Consider the following 26,957-nt stretch of genomic DNA (forward strand, 5'->3'; position numbering starts at 1 on the left):
ATGGTCAAATGAACAGAGATGGCATGGAAAAGAGAGAAAGGAAAGGCATATAATAAACAATATTACAATTTGGTTGTGTGGAGTGTCCAAGCTCAAGGACTTTGCTCCTGTAATTACCCACCGTCTCTCCAGCATCATTAATTATTCTCTCTCTACTCAATCAGTCACAATGAGATATAAACCTAGACCCACTGCCTTTTTTTCCCCTTTATTACAAAATTCTGAGAATTTTTATACTTGCTGTCTCATTTGCCTCCCACTCCCTACCATCAAGCTTTTGTCCTAATCGTTCCACTGAAACTACTCATCAAGATTACCAATGACCTACACATTCTCAAATACAATGGTCAATTCCCACGCTAGAACCATAAGATACAGTTAACCTACTCCTCTTTGAGACAGGTTTTTCACTTGAATTCTGTGATGCTTCAGTTATGACTCCTTGTTATCCATTGCTGAATCCTCCTCCACCTGACCTCTAAATGTTGAGTGCCCCAGAGTTCAGACCTAAAAAATCTTTTCCCCAGGAGGTAATCTGGTGATCGCATCAGGTGCCTAAATACTATCTATATGCTAATAATTATCTCTAAATCCCCTTCCTCAACTCCAGATTCTTATTTCCAACTGCCAACATCTCCAGTTAGATGTATAATAACCCCCTCCCAAAATAAATCAAACCTGACATATTTAAAAACAAAACTTAGAGGCACCTCGGTGGCTCAGCTGGTTAAGCATCTGCCTTTGGCTCAGTACATGATCCCAGGGTCCTGGGATCAAGCCCCACGTCGGGCTCCCTGCTCAGTAGATATTCTGCTTCTCCCTCTCCCTCTGCCCCTCCCCTCTGCTTGTGCACTCCTGCACTCTCTCTCAAATAAAATCTTAAAAAATAAAAATAAAAACTTGTACATCTATAGCCTATCCAATCTGTCTTCCCCAAATTTCTTCTATCTCAGAATAACAGAAAACCATTAATTCATCCAAATGCTGTATAAAACTTTCCTCATATCCCATCTTTAAGCAAATCCTTTGGCTCTACCTTCAAAACTTATCCAGAATTGCCCTATTTTTCACCACCACCACTGTTACCATTCTAGTCTAAATCACCACTCACCCTTCACTAATAAAGCACATACCAACTGGTCTCCTCACTTCCTCTCCCCCCTGCCTGCAGTCCACTTTCTACACCACAGCCAAAGTGATACTTTTTAAACATTAATTACTTCGTATCATTCAAAAGCTTTCAATGGCTACCATCACAGTTAAAATAAAATCCAAGGTCTTTACCAAGGCTCCAAGTTACATCTCCAAACTCATCTCCTTTCCCTCTCCCTCTGTTCACTCTGCTGTAGCCAACTGGCTTCTTTGCTATTTCTCTCAGTGCCTTTGCCTCTTCTGACTTCTCTGTCTGGGACTTTTCTTCCCCCAGATATTCACATCATTCCCACATTTCATTCTGGTCTCTGCTCAAATATCATCTCCTCAGAGACCTTCCCAGACCACTCTATCTAAAATAACTAACAACCTGCCTGTATCCTCCTCAAAGTCCCCACTCTATACCTTATTCAGTTTCATTTTTCTTCATAGCACTTACTGGTATCTAACATATGTCTATTTACCTTTTTGTCTATAAACCAACTATTGAATAAGTCAACTTCCTGGAAGTCAATGCTTAACTCCAAGTAGGGATGTAATTAATATTTATTGAATGAACAAATACATGAATCGTACATTCAGGAACCAAGAAAGCTTTAGAAAGAAAGATTAGAACCAGATTATCCAAGTGATCTGAATATAAAGCTAATATTTTAAGGGATTAAGGTAATGAATCTGAGGCTTCTGAGAAGGAAAAAAAAACAATGACATTACTAGAAAACATAAATATGGCAGCAGGATATAAAATGAACCAGAGAGAGAAAAGACTCAAGATAGATTAAAAGGTAACTATAATTATCTAAACATGAGATAATAAATGTCTGTATTTCTCTACGAGGATGGTAATAATAGAAATGGATAGGTACTGGGACACCTGGGTGGCTCAATCAGTTAAGCGTCTGCCTTTGGCTAAGGTCATGATCCCAGGGTCCTGGGATCGAGCCCTGCATCAGGCTCCCTGCTCAGCCAGGAGTCTGCTTCTCCCTCTGCCCCTCCCCCTGCTCGTGCTCTCTTGCTCACTCTCTCTCAAATAAAACCTTAAAAAAAAAAAAAAAAGGATAGGTAGGACAGATACAAGTGACAGCAGGAGATAATAACTGACAAAACTTAAAAATCAGTGGTGTAAAAGTTTTCAAGTTTGAGTGACTGGCAGAACAGAACAAAAAGAAGGCAAAAAGAATTTGAAAAAACAGGATTTGATCTGGAACAACATTCAAGATACTGGAGGGTCAATGCCGAAGAAATTGATTCAAAAGCCATACACACAGAATTCATAGTTAAACCTGCAAGAATAAATCAAATTTCCCAAAGTAGATGAAATTTTCCCAAACACTTCTAAGTATAGGATGCCAGCAGCAATATTTAAAAAATATATGGCTTTAAGGAGCAGAAGGATGAAGAAACAAAGAATCAATAAGGTTTAAGGTAATATCCACAGGGCATCCATACACTGGACCTTCATCAAAACAGCTGAGTCCAGACACAGACTCTACCACTTAATTAACTACGGTGACAGAGGCCAATTACCTAATTTCCATAGTTTCAGTTTCACTGTTTATAAAACAAATAATGACAGGTTAGTTGCTATTTTTTTTTAAAGATTTATTTATTTATTTGACAGAGACAGCCAGCGAGAGAGGGAACACAAGCAGGGGGAGTGGGAGAGGAAGAAGCAGGCTTCTCCTAGAGGAGAAGCCTGATGTGGGGCTCGATCCCAGATCGCTGGGATCACGCCCTGAGCCGAAGGCAGACGCCCAAAACTGTGCCACCCAGGCGCCCCAGGTTAGTTGCTATTTTAACAATAAAAGTTTAACACCTTACAAGTGGATCGTACTTTACAGTTTCTTTTTATTTTATTTTATTTTATTTATTTATTTGACAGAGAGGCAGAGAGAGAGGGAACACAAGCAGGAGGAGCGGGAGAGGGAGAAGCCGGCTGAGCAGGGAGCCCGATGCAGGGCTCGGGAGCTGAGCAGGGAGCCCGATGCGGGGCTCGATCCCAGAATGCCGGGATCATGACCTGAGCCTAAGGCAGATGCTTAAGGACTGAGCCACCCAGGTGCCCCTACTTTACAGTTTCTAAATTACCTTTCAACTTATCTCATTTAATGCCACCACCAACTTATCTCATTTAATGCTACCACCATCCTGTGAGGTAAATCTTGTTACCTCATTCTATGACTGAGGAAACAAGGCTAATAAAGACTGAGTTTCTCAGTTTATGAGTGGGAGAACTAGGATGATATGTAAACCTAGGTTTTCTGCACATAGTGTGGTAGCAAAGAAGACAGGCTCTAGAGCCAAACTTCCTGGATTCAAATCCAGCTCTGTTATTTGCTAGCTGTGTGACTGGAAGCAAATGATTTAAGTCTTCCAGATATTACTCTTGACAAAGGGATATTTATCTTCCTTAGGCAGGAATAAGGAACCACAGAGAAATTTTGAGGTGAAAAGCATGTTAGATGGCTTTGATATTCTCAGTAAAGGACATAACCTACTAAGAGTAATGTGGGCAGGAAAGGTTTCAACTGTGATCTACACATGTGCTTTTGAATCCTCCGCCCCGCACCCCCTCTCCCCCGCAACACACCAAAATAAATTCTTCTGTTTCACATCTTAGGCTTCCTCACAATTTTGGTTGAGGGGCTCACCTACATTCAGTTTCAAATCCACTGGATTATATTAATCTCTAAAGTCTCTTGTATCTATAAGATTATAGGATTCTCATCTTAGCCTCTGAACCCATTACTAGCTTTTTCTTCATCTTACCCATCAAACAGCATAAATTCTCCCTCCTCTGAGTCTCACAGAAGTTTGTTAGTGCCTCTTTATACACTATACCTTCTTCAATATCAACAGAGTCCATTCTCTCACTTAGATTTAAGCACCTTCAGGGCAAGCACTTCATCATTAACCTTAGAATTCCTCAACCCCAAATACAACGCAGGCAACCACTTTACAAGTACTTGTTAAATTATTTAATAATGTAAATATACTAAAATTACAGTGGGTTTTGGGGTGCCTGGGTGTTTCAGCCGGTTAAGCGACTGCCTTCATCTCAGGTCATAATCCCAGGGTCATGGGATTGAGCCCATATTGGGCTCCCTGCTCAGAGGGGAGTCTGCTTCTCCCTCTCCCTCTGCCCCTCTCCCTGCTTGTGTGCTCTCACTCACTCTGTCTCAAATAAATAAATAAATAAAGTCTTTAAAAAAATTACGGTGAGTTTTGATTTCTAGACATTTCATGGCAGTTATCACTTGATGATTATTCACCTCCATAGTACTAAGTAGTATATACTGATGGTCTCCCTATTAAGGAACATTCATTTAAGACATTTTTTAAAAAGGGCACGGAATGTAAAATATGAAAAAGATAAAGAAAATGGTTAATTTTCACAACATGTCATATATATTCTAAGAGCATGTAAAAAGAAATACAACTTACCCTGATACAGCTGAAACAACAAAGCTTAGAGCAATGAGGACACAGGCGTGCATCCCGCAATTTCTCCATACAAATGAAACATCGGAAAACCTCGGCAATGCTCTGAAAATAAAAGATGTAAGGTTCACCAGAATTAGACTACTGAATCAAAAGTAAAAAGCATGCTTAAAGTTATTCCCTCAACATTTACATTTATTTTGAGCTGTTATCATCTGTTCTAATAAATTCCACATTAGTACTTGGGTTGGTCAAGGTCCAGGGTGCCTCAAGACATCCCTTGGAAAAAGTGCTTTCTCTTTTCTAAGCTTCACAATGGTTAAGGAAAGGACATGAAATGCAAACACAGACTTATGCACAAATATTTCCACTAAGGCATAAATTATAATGCCAAGAATGCAGCTGTAGCCCAAATTTCAAAATATTAAATGACAGTTAACAACAACAAAAATTAACATTTAACATAGATTATAAGTCTCTAGAAATACTTCTTGAATTATTTGATACAGAAAAAATGCTTATGATGTATAACAGTAAAAAAATAAAGGTGGGGGCACCTGGGTGGCTCAGTCTGTTAAGCTTCTGCCTTTGGCTCAGGTCATGATCCCAGAGTCCTGGGATCTAGCCCTGCACTAGGCTCCCTGCTCAGCCGGGAGCCTGCTTTTCCCTCTCCCTCCGCTCCCCCTTGCTTCTGTCTGCGCTCTCTCTCTCACTCAAATAAATAAAATCTTAAAAAAAAAAAAAAAAGAAAGAAAGAAAGAAAAGAAAAGGCGGACTATATGATTGAGTGAACAACATAAACTTTTTACTTGTCCTGCAATTTCCCCAAGGGGGGTGAATTGCTTTTAAAATTTGAAAAAAAACAAAAAAAGTTTAGAAAAGATACATATCCTAATGGTAGTATACTTTCACCAGGAGGGAAACTAATTCAGAATCCAGAAATCCGGGTTTCTGCCATGATGCTCCAACCAATTAGCTTATTTGAGCCTGAGATTCTGCCCCTATTGAGAATTTTAGTGGTAGCCCCATGAAGGCTTTGCGAAGAAGAAAAAATTAGGTAAATAGAAGAAACAGTGTTCTTTGCAAGCCTCAGATGAATCCATTTAGGAAGTAACTGACAAGAAAACAATTAAATGTAGGTTATTGTATATTTCCAGTTTATTTTTACCATACTCACATTTATTTTTACTACATCCCAAGAGAATTAAACGCTCCTAAACCAAGACGACGTTACAAAACCTTTATAACACTTTCGCACGAGGAATTAAGGAGAAAATTATTCATGAGTCTAATCATGACTCTGCAGAACAAGAAAGAACCTGTGAGATGCAGACGCTGGCGGGGGATGGACAATAACCACTCGTGAACTACTTTCAAGTACAGTGCCCAGTAATATAGTTGCCGCTTACCAAGGAGCAAGGATTCAGTATCAAGAAGGTTCAAAATTTGACAATTATTAAATAATTACGTCCAACAAGCATTCTTTATGTTCCTGGCCTTTATGCAAATATCCCAACCACTTGAAATCACAACTCACAAGAGTCAATTATAAAAGAATAGTTTGTTCTGGAAAATCACAAATAGGTCAATAAAAGTATATCTTCGTTCAATTTAAGAAAGGCAGAAGTCTGCAAAAGGTACCGGTGGGAGGAAATGATTCCATTTGGAGGGAGTTCTGGATCCCCGCATGAACTCGCAAGAACGGGTAGCCAGCGCACCGCACGTCTAATGAATTTGCAGTTTTGCTCTGCCCAGGCTGTAGTTTGCAAAAACCCTCTGGGAATGAGTACTGGTGCCAAGACATACAGAAAACGCCCGGAGACGCACCACCTGACTTCGGGAACGGTCAGAACACAAGGCACCTGGTGGGCTGCAGACCGAACACGGCGTCCTTCGCACTCAGCCAGCCTTCACCACAGCGGCAGCGTCGGGGTGGTGGTGCCCTACTAGAGGGAAGACTCAGGCAGGGTGCCCCAGATAAAGAACGCTCAGCGGGTGGCGGAGGGAAACTAACCACCACCCTTCTCAACCCGCCTCACCTCCACGCTCTGTTCATCCATTGCCTCCGGCTCTCGGCGGGGACGTCGCCAACCCGCGGAGTCTGTGGTCGGACCTACTGGGCGCCGGCCCGAGGTCTCCAGGTCAAATCGCCGACGAGAACAGCCCGGCGTCCACGTCAGGGGGCTCCGACGACCGCCCCACTTGCGCGCCCCATCGCGTCGGGTTCGGCGCCAGCTACCCCCACTTCGCCATATTTATCCGCGCACCCGCCCTAGGGCGCAATGGGAGAGGCGAGCGGTGGCCACAGCTCCTTCCTCACCGCTAAGCCGCCCGCCAGCAACCGCGAGGCAGCCTCGCACCACGTGACGCGGGCGCGCGCTTAGAGAACTGCGGCTAGAGCCCGGCGGCGCTGGTCTCCCGCGAAGAAAGTGCTGCAGGGAATTCGTAAACACCAACGGTAACCAGGGCAGCTGAAGGCGCGGCGGCTAGGGAAGGCGCGCTGCGCATGCGCGCAGGACGCAGCGTTAGGGGCGCGGAGTAGAGAGAGGCGGGCGCTTAGTTCCCGCGGTGCGGGGGCGCACACGAGATTTGGATGCTAGTTGCCGCAGGGCCGCGTGCCTTTGGCCCCAGTCTAGCGCAGGCGGCTGAGAGCTTGGCGCTTATGTCTGCGTTGCCCGAACGAAGATATACTTTTATTGACCCCCCACTCCCCGGGAAGGGCAGCGCTCCACTGATCTCAAACTTTAGCGCCAAGGACTGGAACCACCTGAAGTGCTGGTGGCAAGCTGACTCCGCAGCCACACCCTTAGGTATTCAGACTCCGTGATTCTAGGGTGCTGTTCCACGAAATCAACGTCTTCGCTGATTTGGCCCGGTGGCTTGTGGCCCGCACCTTTGAGAAACCGTGGTGTATAGGATTCGTGGCTGGTGGTTCTTTCCCTGGAAGGAAGTCCAGGCTGTCAGGTTTTGAGCCGCCCCACTGACTCAAAGCTCCAGATTGTGAAGCTTAGAGCGGTATAGTTTCTCATCTCAGGGTTGGGAGAATGGAACCAAACTGTAGAGGTCAGATCCACACCACTCCACACTGCACCTCTTGCCGCTCGAGGTGAGCTGTCACTATGGGGCTACGGAAAGTGCAAGAAATGTGTTCAGCTTTCCTATGTTGGCGTCTTCTTTATACAATTTTCTGTCGTGGGAGGTCTAAAGATTACAGGAATTGAATGTGTGACAAAAAGGGCTTACATCAAATTCTTAATTTGTATTTAATTTTTCCTTTCTGATTTATTGCAAACTATTACACTTAACCCAATCTAGAGTGCATATGTAAGAAGAATCAACAATAACCTAGAAAGAAGTTCTTAAGTATCAAAGGATTTGGACTTTCTTATAGTGGGCAACAATTTCCTTTTTACTACGGGAGGCATGGACAGGAATGTAATTTAGTAAGATTAATCTGTGACTGAAAAGTTCTTTAACTAGACATTATTTATGGTCGTAATGTTTGCATGCCACCATTTGTACTAAAACGCCCTCAATTGTACACTTTAATAATGGTTAATGGTTGATTTTGCTACGTGAATTTTACCTGAATTAAAAATATTATTTGTGGAACACAGAATTGTACTTGGGATTCAAAGAGTAGTGAGAGGGGCACCTGGGTGGCTCAGTTGTTAAGCGCTTGCCTTTGGCTCAGGTCATGATCCCAGGGTCCTGGGATCCAGCCCCCCATCGGGCTCCCTGATGATCAGCCAGAAGCCTGCTTCTCCCTCTCCAACTCCCCCTGCTTGTGTTCCCTCTCTCGCTGTCTCTGTCAATAAATAAAATCTTAAAAAAAAAAAAAGTAATGAGAAGTGAAAAAAATAACACAAATTACTACATGTGATAAATACTAAGTTCTTGTACTAATAGATATATTTGCCCAACCCAAAAGATGTTTAAATTTATTGCAGTAGTTCTTAATAGTGAAAAACTGGAAAACCTGTACAATTAGGGGTCATTGGTTGCAAACCACAAAGTCAGATTCTGGCTAACTTAAGCAAAAAAGAATTTAGTTGGAGGGATGCTAAGCTACCACATGGAGTTGGGAAACCTATGATCTGTTCCATCAGAATTCCTTAAGGGCCAACCTATCTGCCTTAACCCACCCCCACCCGGATAAATCTAACTTGTCTATTATACAGTGCCTATCAATGCCTATCGATAAGAAAATTGAAAAATCATGGTTAATCCATATATTGGATTACAGCTGTTCAAAAGAATAGATGTGTGTCATGAAAATATCCAAAATATATTTACAAGGGAAAAAACCTAAGTGCAGCTGCAGTACAATGTATGGTATCAGCTTATTTTTGTAAAAAAAATTATTTTTAATTTGTATATATGTACAAACATATGAGAAGACTGCAGATAATCTTTGGAGAATAGACATATTTTTTAATTTCCTAAAATAAATTTGTATTAAAATTAATTTCTCTTACAACTTAAGACATAAAAACACTATAGTCACATAGAAAATAATTACCCAGATGAGAAATAAAAGACCTAAATTAGGGTAGTAAGAGTGAAGATAAAGTGGAGGTTGGATACTATGAACATTTCAGAAAGATTTTATTGACTAAGAAGATAAAGGGATGCGAACTTTTTAATTCCAGGAAACAGAACAGTGGCCATTGACAAAATCAGTAAGTACTCTGGACATGATCAATTTGAATATTCAGGTAGACATTTTTATTGGAAATATGGATCTAGATCTAATGGAAGAAGTTATATTTGGGAATCACCCACAAAGAGTCAATAAATGAAGCTTGGGAAACAAATGAATATATACAGAAGTACACAGAGAACAGTTTTAAGGGGGCTGAGGGAAAGAACTAACATTTAGAAGACAACTATGAAGGAAGTCACAGAGGAAAAACTCCAGGAACATGTTATGACCTCTTTGTGATACTATTTTTTAATTCCACTAATCAACATCACATCCCAGAGCCATTCCAGGACAAAAACTTCCTTAATATTAACTGCCCAAGTACTGAAAAAAATGTTACTGAAGTGTGACTTATTTCTCTGATATTTGAAAAAGGGGGGGGTTTCTGTTCTTTAAATATTCAAACTACACAGTACAATTTCAACTGAAGCTACTCTCCCAACCCTGTTTATCACCTATTACAAGTTTGTCAATGGGCAAGTAAAATGCTCATAACAAATTTTTAATTATATGAAAGTATAATTCAATAACCTGCAGAACTAACATTTGAAGCATTTTTCCTAGTCTTTTCAATGCCTCATTTTTATTACATATACAGAAACATTCACTGAAGGATTACTAATCAAACTCACACACTTTACCATTTCATTGTGCTTCCAGCCATCCTGACACACAGAAGTTAAGTGATTTGCTCAGGATCACATAGCTAGAATTTATTTATTTATTTTTTTAAGATTTTATTTATTTATTTGACAGAGATAGAGACAGCCAGCGAGAGAGGGAACACAAGCAGGGGGAGTGGGAGAGGAAGAAGCAGGCTCATAGCAGAAGAGCCTGATGCGGGGCTCGATCCCATAACGCCGGGATCACGCCGAGCGTGATGACGCTCAACCACTGTGCCACCCAGGTGCCCCCACATAGCTAGAATTTAAAACCTGCTATTTACATCTCAGACTCCAAAGCCCAATCTTAATTACAAAACTGCAATCTGCTTCCCCTCCCCCCCCCCATTTAGCATAACTTCAGCATTTCCCAGAACATTAAAAGTAGTAAGTAACTGGCAGCTTCACCTCTTATTGTATGGATACACCATGATTTATTTTCCTATTTACCTGCCATTAGCCAGATATGCGTGTGTACTGCTAGTATAAATAACCCTGTGATTAACATCTTTGTATCAAGATCTGTCCCTATGATTACCTTATTGCCAATAGTTATTTAAAAATCATATTTAAAAATGAATAAGGAAATACACACACACACACACACACACACTGGCAAGTAGGAGTTGCCAGTGATCCTCTGACTTCAGTTTCTCAGCTTTCATATAGAATGAACAATTACAGTAATACAGGCTAAAGGAGAACAAAGGTAGTACTGATATACTATAGGGACAGTCTAAAACAGCATTTGAAAGCACAGTTCATGTTGCTCAACATTAGCAGGAAGAAGGAATAGGAAAAAAAAAAAAGTGAGGCTATCACAGAAAAACCAAATTATAATTACTGAAGTTAGCTTTTGTGGAGGAGTATAGATCACATATATTAGCAGTCTCATCAATAATGTGACCATTATCTATAATCAAAATTTTCAAAAGTAAAATTATATACATATATATATAATTAATACAAATATTTTTTCTATCCTTTAATTTCCAAAGCATGCTCATTCACATCTGACTGATAGGACATATATCCTTTCATGATAGGCCAGGACATCCATGTTATCCCAATGACACAAAAACGGATGCCAAATAGAGTTATGTGACTTCCTTGCTTGAAATTATAAGACTGTGTGTGCATATATATTTTTAAATCTCTTTATTCCCATTCCATCCTTTTGGCTAAACTTCCTATACCTGCCCTTCTTATAGTACCCTCTCTTGTGAAAGCCATCATTATCCAGTCACCCCAATCAAATCTTCTTCTCCATCCCCCCACCTCTAGTCATCAAGTGCTAACAAGACATCTTCCTATATCTTTCTGGAATGGATCTCTTCTCCATCAGAATTCCCTTTTGCAAGTTCATTTCTTCAGAAGTCTGACATGAAAGATTTTAATTGCTCTGCCGCAGTTTTCTCTTCTTTACTCAGTGGTGACAGCTAGAAAGCAAATGACAAAATCTTTATTTCAAAATCTTTAAAACATGTTTAATTTAGTTAACTTCTGCTTTTTTGTTTCCATAACGTCATACTATATCTGTGATCACAAATTTAGGAAGGCAGGGGAAAAACAGATATTTGGCTATCTATATACAAGGTACTTTTAATGTCTGAGCTTTCAAAGAACTTGCAATTAAGTTGAAGAAATAAGACCAATAAATCAAAGAGTTTAAGGACTGTAATTTAACAAAACTAAAGAAGTCACGTTTGAATGCCATATTCTAAAAGCATTTTGAAAAAGAAATGTGAACAAAATAGTCTGGAAGTTTCCTCAAAAGTGGAGACTTGAGCTAAATTTTGAAGGATGATGGAGATATTTTTAGCTGCAAGTAACAGGAACACATTTCAAAATGGATAAATAATAAGAAAATTTATTATCATTGCACAAAAAATACAGAAAATTTATTATCATTGCACAAAAAATACAGGACTGGCTTATTCAGCAGCTCAATGTAAAGACTCAGTTTTTTCCCCTTATCTAATATGCTTGCTGGTGGCTTTATTCTCAAGACATTGGAAAAATGGTCTGAGCAGTGCTAGGCATCACATCTATACACAATGTTTAGAAGAAGAGAAGTTTTCTTTTCCCACGGGTCTCTCAGCAGTGAGGAAACTCTTTTTATTTATTTATTTATTTATTTATTTATTTATTTATTTATTTGACAGAGAGAGACAGCCAGCGAGAGAGGGAACACAAGCAGGGGGAGTGGGAGAGGAAGAAGCAGGCTCCCAGCAGAGCGGGAGCCCGATGTGGGGCTCGATCCCAGAACACCAGGATCACGCCCTGAGCCAAAGGCAGACGCTTAACGACTGAGCCACCCAGGCACCCCAGCAGTGAGGAAACTATTAACTTCCTACTTCCAAACTTTCCCTCCTCACACGTCATACAGGTTACAAAGCCATTCCTGAACCAACATTAGTTAAAGGAAAATCCATTCCTCTTGCCAGATACAACCCCAGGAAGCTGAGGAAAGCACCAACTTTGCCTCAGGCACAAGTGAGGGATGGCACACTTACTCAAGAAAGTCGGTATCCTACTCGGCAGCAAGGGAGAACAGACGCTGAGAAAACAACCCAGCAGACAGTATCCACTAAAGCAGGGAGGAGCAAAAGCACAGGGACAAAGAAAAGCCAAAAGGAAGATTATAAAGGACTTCCATGTAGCACTAACCAACACGCTAGCTAAAACAAAGGGTTAATGGGGAAAGGAGGTACAACATGAAGAATCAAATAGGTACAACTCTGCCTAACTATATAGGTCATCTCTGGAGAGACTGCCATCTGGAACACACCATAGTCTCTAGAGCACCACTGTCCAGTAGAACTTTCTGTGATACTGAAAATATTCTGTATCTGTGCTGTCTAATCAGTAGATGAAGAAATGAATTTTTAATTTTATTTAATTACTTTAAATTTTAATTTATATAGCCACATGAGGCAATTGGGCTGCCCAGCTGGTTTGGCTAATTAAGCCAACATTTACCAAAAATGTTCACATGGATAAAATGAAAAACAATTATATGCCTTACTGCAACCCAAATTGTTACAGAATGTCCCTCTTTTTTTTCTTTTAAGATTTTATTTATTTATTTGACAGAGACAGTGAGAGAGGGAACACATGCAGGGGGAGTGTGAGAGGGAGAAGCAGGCTTCCCACTGAGCAGGGAGCCCGATGTAGGGCTTGGTCCCAGCACCCTGGGATCGTGACCCAAGCTGAAGGCAGACGCTTAACGCTTAACGCTTAACGGCTGAGCCACCCATGCGCCCCCAGAATGTCCCTCTTCTATCTCAAAAACAGGAAATGGTTCTGGAAAGACTTTGTTTTCTGTGAATCCATGTTTCCCTTCGTGATAACTGTTCAAGAGATTTCAGACCATCTATTTCATAAACTTTCAAAGAATTTTTCCAGGAATTAGCCAATCCAAAGCTTGTAGAAAATTTTCTTCCTTAATAAAAATGTTTCAGAGCATCAGAGAAATATCACACATTCTTTGTTTTTTGTTTTTGAGAGAGAGAGAGTGTGTGCACAAGGGGGGGTAGAGAATCTTAAGAGGGGACATACCAATAAGAGCCCAAGGTGGGGAGCTCAGTCTCATGACCCTGGGATCACAAACTCAACCAAAGCCAAGAGTTGGATGCTTAACTGAATGTGCCACCCAGGCACCCCATTCTTTTTTTAATGCCTTTTGAATTTTGTTTTAGGGGTTTGTTTTGCTAATTTTTATTTTGGAACAAACCTGGTCTTTTTTTTTTTTTTGTCTTTTGGTGGTCAGCTTTATAATTAAGTATATTCAAACCTTAACATCTTAGGGTGCCTGGATGGCTTAGTCAGTTCAGCATCCGACTCAATTTTGGCTCAGGTCATGATTTCCAGGAGGAGGGAGGATGGAGCCCAGCATTCCCTCTGCCCCTTTCCCTGCTCACACACTCTCTCACTCTCTAAAATAAAAATAAATATACCTTAATGTCTTCATATTAACTAAAAAAGATAAGGAAATTAATATGTATTCCCTTCATTTCACCTCCTTTTCTGTTCTCATCTCCCTATTTTTTAGTATTATCAATCCACGTGCTATTTTTGAATATTATCAATTCAAATATATTTTCTATCATTGCAAGTGAAAAACCATGCACCTTGATAAAGATCATAGCAAGATAATACCTGAGCAGCTTTACTTTCTATTTGCTTTCTGTCATCTATACATAAACAAAGCACCATTTGCCCTAAATAGGCTTATCCAATTCTTGTTCTTCATGTTCCCAAAATAATTTTAAAGGCCCTTTTGGTTATTTTAGAAAATTTCAGAAGCCTGGACTTAAATCTAGCCTTTGGCTTTCTTAAGTATTCTCACAGTTCTGTCCCTATGACTGATACACCTCATTTTATACTTCCGTTATGAGGTCTACCTTACATGTCCTTTAAACTCTGAGCTCGGGTGCTTAGGCGGCTCAGTCAGTTAAGTGTCTGCATTTGACTCAGGTCATGATCCTAGGGTCCTGGGATCAAACGCTGCTTCACTGCTTCAGGCTCCCTGCTCAGCGGGGAGTCTGCTTCTCCCTCTGCCTGCCGCTCCCGCTTCTTGTGCTCTCTCTCTCTCTAAATATATATATCTAAATATCATGTATGCATGCCCATAGCAGATAGCTTTTGTGGAATGCCCAGATACAGTTCCTCAATACAGCACTCTAAGAAGCTATTACCAGTTAATTGATTAGAGCTGACACCAGAAATAACCTATTGGCCATCTTTCGTTCATATGATTAAGCCCTACTCTGATTCCAGCTACATACACGCTATCTTTTCTTTTGAAAGCCCTCAACTTTGCCTTAATAGTAAATGAAAATTTTACCAAATCCTTCACTAGGCTATTTAAGATCACACTGCCTAGGTCAGTAGGTCACATTGGTTTTTTTTAACTCCATCATATCTGAAGAGTTTTACACAATCAATGATAGAGGCTCACAATTACAAGGATTTTCACATGAAATCAGAAGGGGATGGGGAATGGAGGGAGAGAATGAAAGTCAGGCTTACCCAAGCTCACCAGCCCAATTTAATAAAAGAAAACTAAAACACTGATAGAGATGCTTTCCACATTTCTCAGTTCACTAGTTCTTACAGGAACTACAAAACTGGTAGATTTAATAACCATTAGCAAGTTTTCTCTTCTAACATGACTATATAATCCAAGATAGCACACCTCTTTATTAACCATGTCAAGTCCACATGCTTATTTTTTTTAATTTTTTAAAAAGGATTTTATTAATTTATTTGAGAGAAAGGGAGAGAGAGAACACAAGTGCAGGGGGAGGGGCAGAGAGACAAGCAGACCCCATGTAATGTGGGGCTCGATACAGGGCTCAATTCCAGGATCCTGAGATTATGACCTGAACAAAGGTCAGATGCTTAACCAACTGAGCCACCCAGGTGCCCCCACATGCTTATCTTAAAACAAAAGAGCTGTTATACTTCAGGAATCAAGAAAATCTTATTTCTAGCAACAGTTCAAACTGACTGCTGAATCTCAAAAGTTAATGGGGATTTATCTTTCAAAAAGACACTCTGAATTGGGGTGCCTGAGTGGCTCAGTCGGTTGGGTGTCTGCTTTCTGCTCGGGTCATCATCCCAGGGTACTGGGATGAGCCCTGCATCAGGCTCCCTGCTCAGTGGGGAGTCTGTTTCTCCCTCTCCTTCTGTTGCTCCCCCTGCTTGTGTGCTCTCTCTGACAAATAAATAAAATCTTTAAAAAAACAAAAAAAAAAAACAAAACTCTATAAATCCAACTTGTCAATTGAAACCATTACCTCCAGGTCTGTTTGTTTTTGTAGTTCTTGTATCACGGTCATAGTCTTATTGACAGTAGCACAAATGCGGTTCTTAGTCTCTTTCTGCTCTGCAGCAATTGGTTTAAAGCGTGCATGCAAAGTTTGATATCGAGACTTTATTGCTGACAATTCCTTTAAGAGTGTAACTGGATTTTTCTATATCAGGAAAAAAATATATATATGTATATTAAATCGTGAAAAGGAAAAATTAAGCTTCTTTTAAGAATTAAAATATATACAAAAAAAAGAATTAAAATATATACAACACCATCCAGTTAATTCTACCATCCATTTAACTGAACATAATATTTAATTATGCAACTCTGTAACAGAGGATGGGAGGAGGGGAAAAAAGAAGTATAAAACTAGATCCTATTCTCAAGGAAATTTAAGCTTAGTTACAGAAATAACCCACACATGCACACAAAACAGCAATATTTAAATAAGCAAATAAGGTCACATTAGAAAAAAAAATAACATAAGATACATAACATTTGATAAATATTTCACAATAATTACATGGTATTTTAACAATACAATTCTAAATACTATTCAGAAAGTGATTAAAGGAACTATTTTGACTTGTTCTTAAAGAATAAGATAATTTAAAACTATTTATCATAAAATTCTTAAACATACTGTCATAGGGCTAAAGTATGCAGAAGTACCAATTAATTGACCTCACTATACAAATTCATGCCAACTCAAGCAACATTATAAGTTACATTGGTTTTTCAAATTCATTTTAGAATATAAATAATCACTATTCCATAAAAGACATTTGTAAAGGGTCCTTTCTGCCACTTGGTAATTTTCATTCCCAGATGGTTCCTTAGCAAACCCCGTAATACTCACTATTCCAAACATTCTCCACCCCTCCAATTCCCATGCACTCCTTCTTGACACAAGACCTCATCAACTACTATACCAAGAAAACAGAAACACCTAATAGAAACTCCATCTTCCTGCCTTTTCAACCAAAAAGGAAAACATCTATGGACATTCTCATCCCTGCTCAGCCCATAGCACTACCACTATTATTGTTGTTTCATCTCCAAATCCTCCAGAACCTTCAATTTCCTTTATTTCTATAACCTTTTCAATATCTCCCTTTGCTTTTTTTTTTCTTTTGAAGTTTTTATTTATTTATTTTTAATAATCTCTACATCCAATCTGGGGCTTGAACTAACAACCCTGAGACTGAGACTCACGTCCTCCTCAGACTGAGCCAGCCAGGCACCCCACAACATCTCCCTTTGTACAGACTTCAAATATGAATAGATCTTCCCTATGCTGGGGGGAAATTAACTCCTTCTCTTGACTCTGTTGTCACTTCAAAACCAGTTTCATTCTTCTCACTCCATCTCCACCAACCTTCTAGGTCCTATGATAATATACTTCCCCAATTTAACACTCCATACACTACTATCTTTTGCCAAATTATTGTAAACAATCAAAAGGTAGGCTTGCCAAATAGCATATAATTTTGATACCCCTCCTTAGACCGCCTCTCTTATTTCCTTCTTGTTCCTATCTTCTTAAAATGGACTCTTGATTTCTATAAAACTATACTATCTTGGTTAGCCTCCTACTCTTCAGATTATCTCCAGAGGCCCTATCTCACGGCTGTAGCAGAGACTTAATTTATGGCCCTCTATTCCCTGTTTCCTTGGTGATTTTTCTTTAAGTTTCTGGTGATAGAAATAGTAAATAAAGATGATTCTCACATGAAGGGAAAAAGAAGAGAAAATCTAACTTAAAGACTGTTGAAATAATTCTGCAAGGAGTGATCAAGAAGTATAGCATGAGCAATAGAAGTAGGAAAGGAACACAAGAGAGACCCCATGAAAACATTTAAAAGATCTTAGTTGTATATTTGATATGGGCAAAGGAATAACAGATGACACCAATTGTATCGCACGGTATATAAAGGAATGTGTATATCAGATGCCTTCTTGGGTATCTACTCAGTGTATGCCCCAATGATATTGAGACCTCTGACCCTCAGAGCTATATTTCCCAACATGTTTCTAGATGCTAGACATTGTATTGGATGAACGAAATACAGTAGAAACTGAAAAATACAGTCCAAAAAAGTCCGAAAAGATAGGGGGTGGGAAACACAAAAATGAAAAGAGGAAAGAAAAGATAAGAAAAATGGAGAATAGATCCAGGAGGTTCAATATCTCACTGATGGGAAAAAACACAGAAGAGGTTTTCCTCTGAATATTCTTTTCTTATGAATATAAAACGTAAGTAAAGTTATGAGATTTCAAATGAATGAGAAGACCTATACCATAACCATAAAATGACCATAAAATTTTATAGCATGGATAAAATATTCTGAAATTTCTAAGAAAGATGGATTCAGGAAGGGGGGAGGGTAAAATAAGAAGAGAAACACAATTAGAATGGCATCAATTTCTCAACAGGAACACTGGAAGCTAAAAAAAAAAAAAACACAAAACAATGATGTTAAAATTAAGAGAAAATAATCTCATCTGAAAATCCATACTCAACCAACCATCCATCAACTAAAAGATTAATAAAGGTTAAATAAAGGCATTTCCAAACAGTCAATATCTCAAAAAGTTAGCTTTCTATGTACTCTTCCTCAGGATATGCTTCACCTGATCAATGAAATGAACCAAGAAAGAGTGAGACATGTGATCCAAACCAGGAGTAAAGCAAAGGGAATTACTGAAATAATGGTAAAGAAATCCCAGAAGCACAGCCACACAGGAGATCTATAGAGCAGGATACATAGCACTGGGAGGCATGTGAAAGAAAATGAAACTCAGGGATCATGTGATGTGTCTGACAACGTTGACAAGAGTTTTACAGTTCTGTTAGAAAAGTCTGACGTTAGGGTCCTTGGGTGGCTCAGTCAGTTGAGCGTCCGACTCTTGACTTTGGCTCAAGTCATAATAATCTGGGTCCTGAGATCAAGCCCTACATTGGGCTCTGTGCTCACCTGGGAGTCTGCTTGAGATTCTCCCCCTCTCCTCCTACCCCTCCCTTGGCTTGCACACTCTCCTTCTTGAATAAATAAATCAATCTTAAAAAAAAAAAGTCTGACTGAAATAATGATACATGCATAGAAAAACTAAGCAAGTTGAAGTGAAAAAAAGAAAAACAATTATTAGCTCCAGAAAAACAAATTGTATAAAAAAGGAAAAGCAAACATAGTAAACTGATAAAAGCAATATTGCACAGCAATATTTGCACAATAACTGCTATGGTCTGAATATATTTCTCCAAAATTCATTTTTTTTTATTTCTTTTAAGTTTACTTTTTTTTAGTAATCTCCACACCCAACATGGGGCTTGAACTCATTATCCTGAGATCAAGAGTCATATGCTCTTCTCACTGAGCCAGTGTCAAAACCATTTGTTGAAACCTAACCTCCAAAGTGATATAATTAGGAGATGAGTTGTTTGGGAGGTGATTACATCATAAGGGCAGAGCCACCATAAATGAGATAAGTACTCTGATGGAAGAGGCCCCAGAGAGATCATCCCATTCTGCTATGAGCGTACAACAAAAAGTCTGTGACCCAGAAGAGGGCCCTAACCTATCTATGCTGGCACCCTGATCACAGACTTCCAACTTCCAGAACTGTGAAATTAACTTTCTGTAGTTTATAAGGTACCTAGTCTGTAGTATTTTGTTACAGCAGCCCAGGTGGACTGAATATGGATATAACAAGAAATTGTGAAGATGGCAGTAAGTACGGGTAGTAAAGTATTTAATCTTTATCTTCCATAACAAGAAGTTATTTTAATAACAACAGCTAAAATATAGTGCATACTCTGGACCAAACTGTTCTAAATACATTATATATATTACTACTTTATATCTATGAGCAGATAGTAATATCCCCATTTTGTAGACAAAGAAACTAAGGACAGAGGTTAACTGATTTGCATAAATCACAATGCAGATCTCGGATTTGAACTAGAATACCCAGTATCCAGGAATTCAATTTCAGATGGGGGGTGGGGAGGATAGCAGCACAAGCATACTATTTAGAAATATGGAAGCGAATACAAGAAGATGCCGAAATAAAGTGGTGACCTAATTGGGGGTGGTAAAGTATGAAACAAGGAGTTACTCTTTAACTATATGCTTTATACTTCTGTGACTTTTCAAACTATTTACAAAAATTAATTTGACAAAAATAAAGGTTTAAAGTTGGGAGGCAAATTGGTATGAGGGTAGAGAAGATCAACTGTGAGGTGATAGTAGATTATGCAAATATAAATGACCTTATACATATCTAGAATGGAGCTCAGTTGTGAACTTCCCAGAGACCTATACATATAAATCAGAAGAATGATGAATTCCCCAAATACAAATTCATAGGAAAAAAAAAATGTGACAAGAAATAAATTCATAGGAAAGAAATGTGGCCAGTATACAAATCCTTCATGATCTACCAATCTAGGAAAAGAAAGAATTGTTGAACAAGGCATAAGGAATAAATAGCCACAGAGCTAAGAGTTAGGATAGGGTAATTAGGCAATTACTATACAACATATTGTTGTGACATTAACTGGATCTAATAAACCTGATATGGCAATGATGAATTCAGGATAACTAGATTTTACAACTAACCACCAGACCACAGAAAAAAGGACTGTGCACATAGATTGCTTTGTTTGAGTGACTGGCTTCTCAGGAGCCGCTGTGTTCTTTTATTATGTTAGTGTCTGTAAACCAGCTGCACTTTATGTAATTTTGTGCCTGTAACACTTCAATTCCTTAGGGTTTTATTTATTATAAGTGGGTGATCATTTATGATAGGTCATAAGAATATACAAAATGTGCTTGGGTAATGATAGTGCTAGTGATGAGGGAAAAGAAAAAACCAACACGGGGGCACTCTCTCTCTCTCAAATACATAAAATCTTTAAAAAAAAAAAAAACTCTCTCCTTCTCTTTCTGCTCTCATTCTCTCTCTCTAATAAATAAATCAATCTTAAAAACAAATAAATAAAAAACTCCCACCAAAGTCCCAGACCAGATGGATTCACAGGTGAATGTACCAAACATTTAAAGAGTTAATACCTATTTTCCTCAAACTATTCCAAACAACAGAAGAAGCAAAGCTTCCAAATACATTCTACAAGGCAAAATCTACCTTGATACCAAAACCAAACAAAAACACTACAAAAAACAATGAACGCTACAGGCCAATATCCCTGAAGAACATAGATGGAAAAATCCTCAACAACGTATCAAAAACCACATTCAAAAGTATATTAAAAGGATTATTCACCAATCAAATAGTATTTATTCCAGGGATGCAAGGATGGTTCAATATCTGCAAATGAATCAATGTGATATACCAAATTAACCAAATGAAGGAGAAAAATCATATCATCATCTCAATATTACAGAAAAAGCATATTGTATATTACAACATTCACCATCCATTCATGATAAAAACTCAACAAAGTGAGTTTAGAGGGAACATACGTCAACATAATAAAGAGCATATATGACAAACCCACAGCTAACATCATACTCAATGGTGAAAAACTGAGAGCTTTTCCTCTAAGCTCAGAAACAAGACAAGGATGTCCACACTTGCCACTTTTATTCAACATAGTACTGAAAGTCCTAAACACAGCAGACAATAAATAAATAAATAAATAAATAAATAAATAAATGGCATCCAAATTGGAAGAAGTAAAATATCATTTGCAAATGACATACGTTCCACCAAGAAACTATTGGAAGTAATAATTCAATGAAGTTGAAGGACACAAAATTAATAGAGAGAAATCTATTGCATTTCTATATACTTACAATGAAACAGCAGAAAGAGAAATAAAGAAAACAATTCCAGGCGCACCTGGATGGCTCAGTGGGTTAAGCATCCAACTCATGATTTCAGCTCAGGTCATGATCTCATGCATCATGAGACTGACATACAAATGGCCAACAGACACATGAAAAAATCCTCAATATCACTAATTATCAGAGAAATGCAAATCAAAACTGCAACAAGACAACACCTTACACCTATCAAATTGGCCAGCATCAAAAAGACAAGAGGGGCACCTGGGTGGCTCAGTCAGTTAAGCATCTGGCTTCAACTCAGATCATGATCCCAGAGTCCTGAGATCAAGCCTCAGGCCAGGTTCCCTGTTCAGCAGGAGAGTCTGCTTCTCCCTCTCTCTCTGCCCCTACCCCCACTTGTGCTCACTCTCTCTCAAATAAATAAATAAAACCTTAAAAAAAAAAAAAGACAAGAAATAACAAGTGTTGGTGTGGAAGTAGAGAAAAAGGAACCTTCATGCACTGCTGGTGGAAATGCAAATTGGTGCAACCACTGTCAAAAACAGTATGGAGGTTCCTCAAAAAATTGAAAATAGAAATACCATATGATCCAATAATTCCACTACTACTGGGCATTTACCCAAAGAAAATAAACACACACATACACAAAAGAAAGCAAAAACACTTTTTGAAAAGATGTATGCATACCTATGTTTATTATAGCATTACTTACAATAGCCAAGATATAGAAGCAACCTAAGTGTCCACCGATAGATGAATGGATAAAGAAATGTAGTATATACGTACAATGGAATATTATTCAACCATGAAAAGAATGAGAGCTTGTCATTTGGAACAACAGGGCTGGACCTGGAGGGTATTACGCCCAAACAAAATAGGTCAGACATAGAAAGATAAATACCATATGATTTTGCTTATATGTAGAATCTAAAAAACAAAACAAATGAACAAACAAAGCAGAAACAGAATGAGAACAAACTGGTAGTTGCCCAGGGGAGGGGAATGAGGGGGTGAGCAAAAAGGATGAGGGCAGTACATGGTATAGGCTTCCAGTTATGGAATGAAAAAATCATGGGATGAAATGTACAGCATAGGGAATACAGTCAATTGTATTGCTACGGTATTGTTATAGTGTTATATGGTGAGAGATGGTAGTAGCTACAGTTGTGGTGAGCATAGAGTAATGTATAGAGTTGTCCAATCACTATATTGTACACCTGAAACTAATGTAACATTGTGTATCAACTATACTTGAATTAAAAGACAATGTTGTTACAGGGGCATGAGGAGGGAAAAACACATTATTTTAATTTGTACTTCTACCAAATCCAAAATAATTCTTAAGTACATAAAACGTTTCTCAAAACTATATTTCTTATCTGCTGTCAAAGATAAACAGTAATGACATAAGTAGTCAATTAATGTTAACAGACAATGCTTAACAATTATTTGCTTTAAAAAAAATTGTTGGGGTGCCTGGGAGGCTCAGTCAAACGTCCAACTCTTGGTTTCGACACAAGTCATGATTTTAGAGTTGTGGAATCAAGCCCCGTATGGGGCTCCATGCTCAGCAGAGAGTCTACTTAAGGATCTCTCTCCTCTCCCTCTCTCTCTCTCTGCCTTTCCCCCAGCTCTCTCGCTCTCTCTCAAATAAAGAAATCTTTTGAAAAAATTTGTTTGTTTTTATCTCCATGGGCATGTGTACATGTAGTTATAATTTTTATAAATGGAGTTAATATTTCTAATCAATCTAAAGTTAGAATAACTAAGCATATAATTTTATGCAAAAATCATAGTTCCTATAACAAATTTATAGTATATCATCATCTTCCTCAGAGTATCACGACTGCCATGGTTTCTCCCTTCTTCTTTAACAACTCCTCTACAGATATCTATATTCTCTTTCAGAATTTCAGAGGCTTCCATAGTGGTTTGTACCCTTGGATTCAATAATTCTTGATTAAGCATTAAAAAAACTAAAGAGTAGCCACAAATTTCCTTGACTATGGGTTTAATCTCTCTACTACGCTGTGACCAAGCTTCCAAACACAAAAATATTTTAAGATTCTATAAATTTAGTATTTATTAATTTAACTTATAATATACTACTATTAGAAATACTATCAGAAAATCTTTTAATAAAATAATCTGTTAGAAATAGATTTCTTTGGCGGATTACCTTGCCTTCTGTATCAGGATGATTAGTCTTGATTTCATATTCCAGCCTGTACTGAATGTAATCCAGATCAGAGTCAGCTTTCTGGAACTAAAGATCAGCACAAATAATTTTTTTGTGAACCAAAAGACATATTAATAAACATGATACTGTTAACTATTCTTTCTTTTTTCCTTTTATTTTTTAGTATTTCAATAATGTGAAATATACTAATTTTGGAAATATGGAAATAGAAAAGTATATAAAACCTCCATCATCTGTAATACCCATGCTCTATTAAAAATTTAAAAACGAGTTAATATTTTGAAAGTTGTTTCTCTTGCATCTCTTAAAATTAAGACACCAAGCAACCACGGTCACATATTAAAACAAGAACTAACAATGGTTTCCAAAATTCCCAGGCTTGACACTCTTATCAGTGAGGCAGCGTTTTTCTACCTTTGGTAGAAAATGTTCAAGCTAAAACACAGAACAAATTTGTTTTCAGGGATACCTGCAATTTTACCATTATCTGCAACCCCATTAAACAAAGAACTACAAGTATTTCCCACACAGACCAAAATTAGAGAACTTAAAGAGACGTGAATTATACGTGGAAAGCTACATACACTACAGGAATAGCAGTCTAAATTACCCGTGTACTGAGGTCCCAGCATGGGACCTTGATCTGCAGTAAACCCCAAAGGGAGAAAAAAAGGGAAAAACTGCCACAGGCTGTAAAATACGTGTGTGCATACATACAGAAAAGTAGGAAAGGCTATAGATCAAAGTGTTAAAAGCGGTGTATCTCTAAAAGTGGTATAAAGTATTCTTAATTTTTGGAAATTCTGCATCTTTTACATAATCTTAAACATGTGTTACCTTGAATTTATCAGGGAAACAACCATGGTCCTTTGAGTTTACTATGGAAAGCAAAACAGGGTTTCCTCAGGGATGGTCTCCCCATTCCTAGCTGACAACCAAGAAGACTGCTTTGGGGAGAGGGTTCAGACTTTACCATGGGCTTAGGCTCTGGACTAAATATTTGTTCTTGAAATTTTGAAGCCTTAGTGGAAAGAACAAAAGCCAGCAAAAACTGTTATAAGTAGTTACCAGGTCTAATGAGAAATGACATACAGATACTTTTCGTTATACAAAAGGTAAACCAAGAGTTCTCCTTTGGAGGGTAGAGTAAAACAAAATGGCTCTCAGAAGTTAAAATGAAGTCAGAAGCTGTCAAATTGAACAGAGTATTAGAGATACACTAAAGCTTCTATCTCCAATAATTTCTCTCATTACTGGCCTAAATTAGAACGGAATGCTTTGTGATTACCAAAATTCTATCTTTATAACGAAATACTTTTGGAATAGAAACTGAAGAAAAAGAGAAAGTCAGTTTTTATTTTTAATTTTTTCTAAGAATCTGTATCTGATTTGCATCTCTAACAGCAGAGAGTTGCTGTGAACCAGAAAAACAAATATAGAAGTTCTTAATTAAAAACAGTACTTAAAAACAAAACAAAACAAAACAAAATGGTACTTAAAATGTTTTTCAAGGGGCGCCTGGGTGGCACAGCGGTTGGGCGTCTACCTTCGGCTCAGGGCGTGATCCCGACGTTGTGGGATCGAGCCCCACATCGGGCTCCTCTGCTATGAGCCTGCTTCTTCCTCTCCCACTCCCCCTGCTTGTGTTCCCTCTCTCACTGGCTGTCTCTATCTCTGTCGAATAAATAAATAAAATCTTTTTAAAAAAAAAATAAATAAATAAAATAAAATGTTTTTCAGAAAAGGGCACCTGGTGTTGAGTGTTCAACTCTTGGTTTCGGCTCAGGTCATGATCTCAGGGTTGTGGAATCCAGCCCTGAGTGGGGCTCTGAACTCGGCATGGATTCTCTCCCTCTCCCTCTGCACCCCCCGCCTAAAAATAAAATAAATAAATAAAATCTTCTTTTAAAAATGTTTTTCAAAAATGAAGGCTTTTCGTTTGCTCATGTAATTGTTAGATTAGATGCTATGATTAAATTATCCAATAATTAGACTTCATTAAGCAGACTAATAATTACTACATATGGGGGTACCTGAGTGGCTCAGTCAGTTAAGTGTCTGACTTCCACTCAGGTCATGATCCCAGGTTCCTGGGATCAAGCCCCAAGTTGGACTCCCTGCTCAGAATGCTTCTGCCTCTACCCTTCCCCCCTCCTCGTGATCTCTCTCTCAAATAAATAAAATCTCTAAAAAATTAAAAATTAAGGGGCGCATGGGTGGCTCAGCCATTAAGTGTCTGCCTTCAGCTCAGGTCATGATCCCAGGGTTCTGGGATCCAGCCCTGCATCAGGCTCCCTGCTCAACAGGAAGCCTGCTTCTCCCTCTCACAATCCCCTTGCTTGTGTTCTCTCTCTCGCTGTCTCTCTCTGTCAAATAAATAAATAAAATATTTTTTAAAAATTAAAAATTAAAAAAATAATTACTACATATGTATGTGTACATATATAAAGAAAATTCCTGGGGCACTGGACTGGCTCAGTCAGTGGAGCATGCGACTCTTGATCTCAAGGGTCCTGAGTTCAAGCCCCACATTGGGCATGGAGCCTACTTAAAAGAAAAAAAATTTTAAGTAAAAAAATTAAAAGAAAGAAAATTCCTGTTGGCATAATTTCCCATGTTGGAATACGCTCAGGGATTAACACTGCCTTTACATAAAAATGGCATAGAAACCTATATTAACATTTGGATGGAGAGTATGGGGAAAGGGACAAGGGAGAGGGCAAATCAAATTATTAAACAAAGACTATGCATTCAAGACTTGAATTGTTTAATTATTGAAAAAGACTGCAATTCCACAGCTTTTTATATAATTCGAGACGTTATTTAACAGTCTAAAGCATAAGTTTTTAAAAAGATTTTATTTTTGGGGCGCCTGGGTAGCTCAGTCGTTAAGTGTCTGCCTTCGGCTCAGGGCGTGATCCTGGAGTCCTGGGATCGAGCCCCACATCAGGCTCCTCTGCTGGGAGCCTGCTTCTTCCTCTCCCACTTCCCCTGCTTGTGTTCCCTCTCTCGCTGGCTGTCTCTCTCTGTCAAATAAATAAATAAATAAAATCTTTAAAAAAAAAAAAAGATTTTATTTTTAAGTAATTTCTGCAGCCTATGTGGGGCTCAAATTCAACAGTGAGATAAAGAGTTGCGTGTTCAGGGCACCTGGGAGGCTCAG

At 38.6% G+C, this 26,957-nt stretch overlaps 2 protein-coding genes across 7 annotated transcripts in view; both read right to left on the reverse strand.

Moving 5' to 3' along the window:
* TRIM37 (tripartite motif containing 37) overlaps positions 1-8,311 on the reverse strand; it is a 136,670-nt gene extending 128,359 nt beyond the window's left edge. For 2 of the 6 annotated variants that reach the window (XM_008695488.2, XM_008695492.2), the window contains exons 1-2: positions 6,633-8,309; positions 4,597-4,698 (exon numbers count right to left, since the gene is read on the reverse strand). In XM_008695488.2, the coding sequence (XP_008693710.1) occupies positions 4,597-4,698; positions 6,633-6,653 (123 nt within the window). In that variant the 5' untranslated portion in view covers positions 6,654-8,309. Of the gene's footprint in view, positions 1-4,596; positions 4,699-6,632 lie in introns of all 6 variants that reach the window. The other 4 variants (XM_008695491.2, XM_008695487.2, XM_008695490.2 and 1 more) reach the window with 3 other exon arrangements.
* A 2,063-nt stretch (positions 8,312-10,374) lies between these two features.
* SKA2 (spindle and kinetochore associated complex subunit 2) overlaps positions 10,375-26,957 on the reverse strand; it is a 31,330-nt gene continuing 14,747 nt past the window's right edge. The window contains exons 2-4 of the mRNA XM_040640910.1: positions 23,774-23,860; positions 15,765-15,941; positions 10,375-11,399 (exon numbers count right to left, since the gene is read on the reverse strand). Of these exons, the coding sequence (XP_040496844.1) occupies positions 11,331-11,399; positions 15,765-15,941; positions 23,774-23,860 (333 nt within the window). The 3' untranslated portion in view covers positions 10,375-11,330. The remainder of the gene's footprint in view (positions 11,400-15,764; positions 15,942-23,773; positions 23,861-26,957) is intronic.

The sequence above is a fragment of the Ursus maritimus genome, unplaced genomic scaffold, assembly GCF_017311325.1.
Source record: "Ursus maritimus isolate PB19 unplaced genomic scaffold, ASM1731132v1 scaffold_24, whole genome shotgun sequence".
In the NCBI taxonomy this organism is placed as follows: Eukaryota; Metazoa; Chordata; class Mammalia; order Carnivora; family Ursidae; genus Ursus; species Ursus maritimus.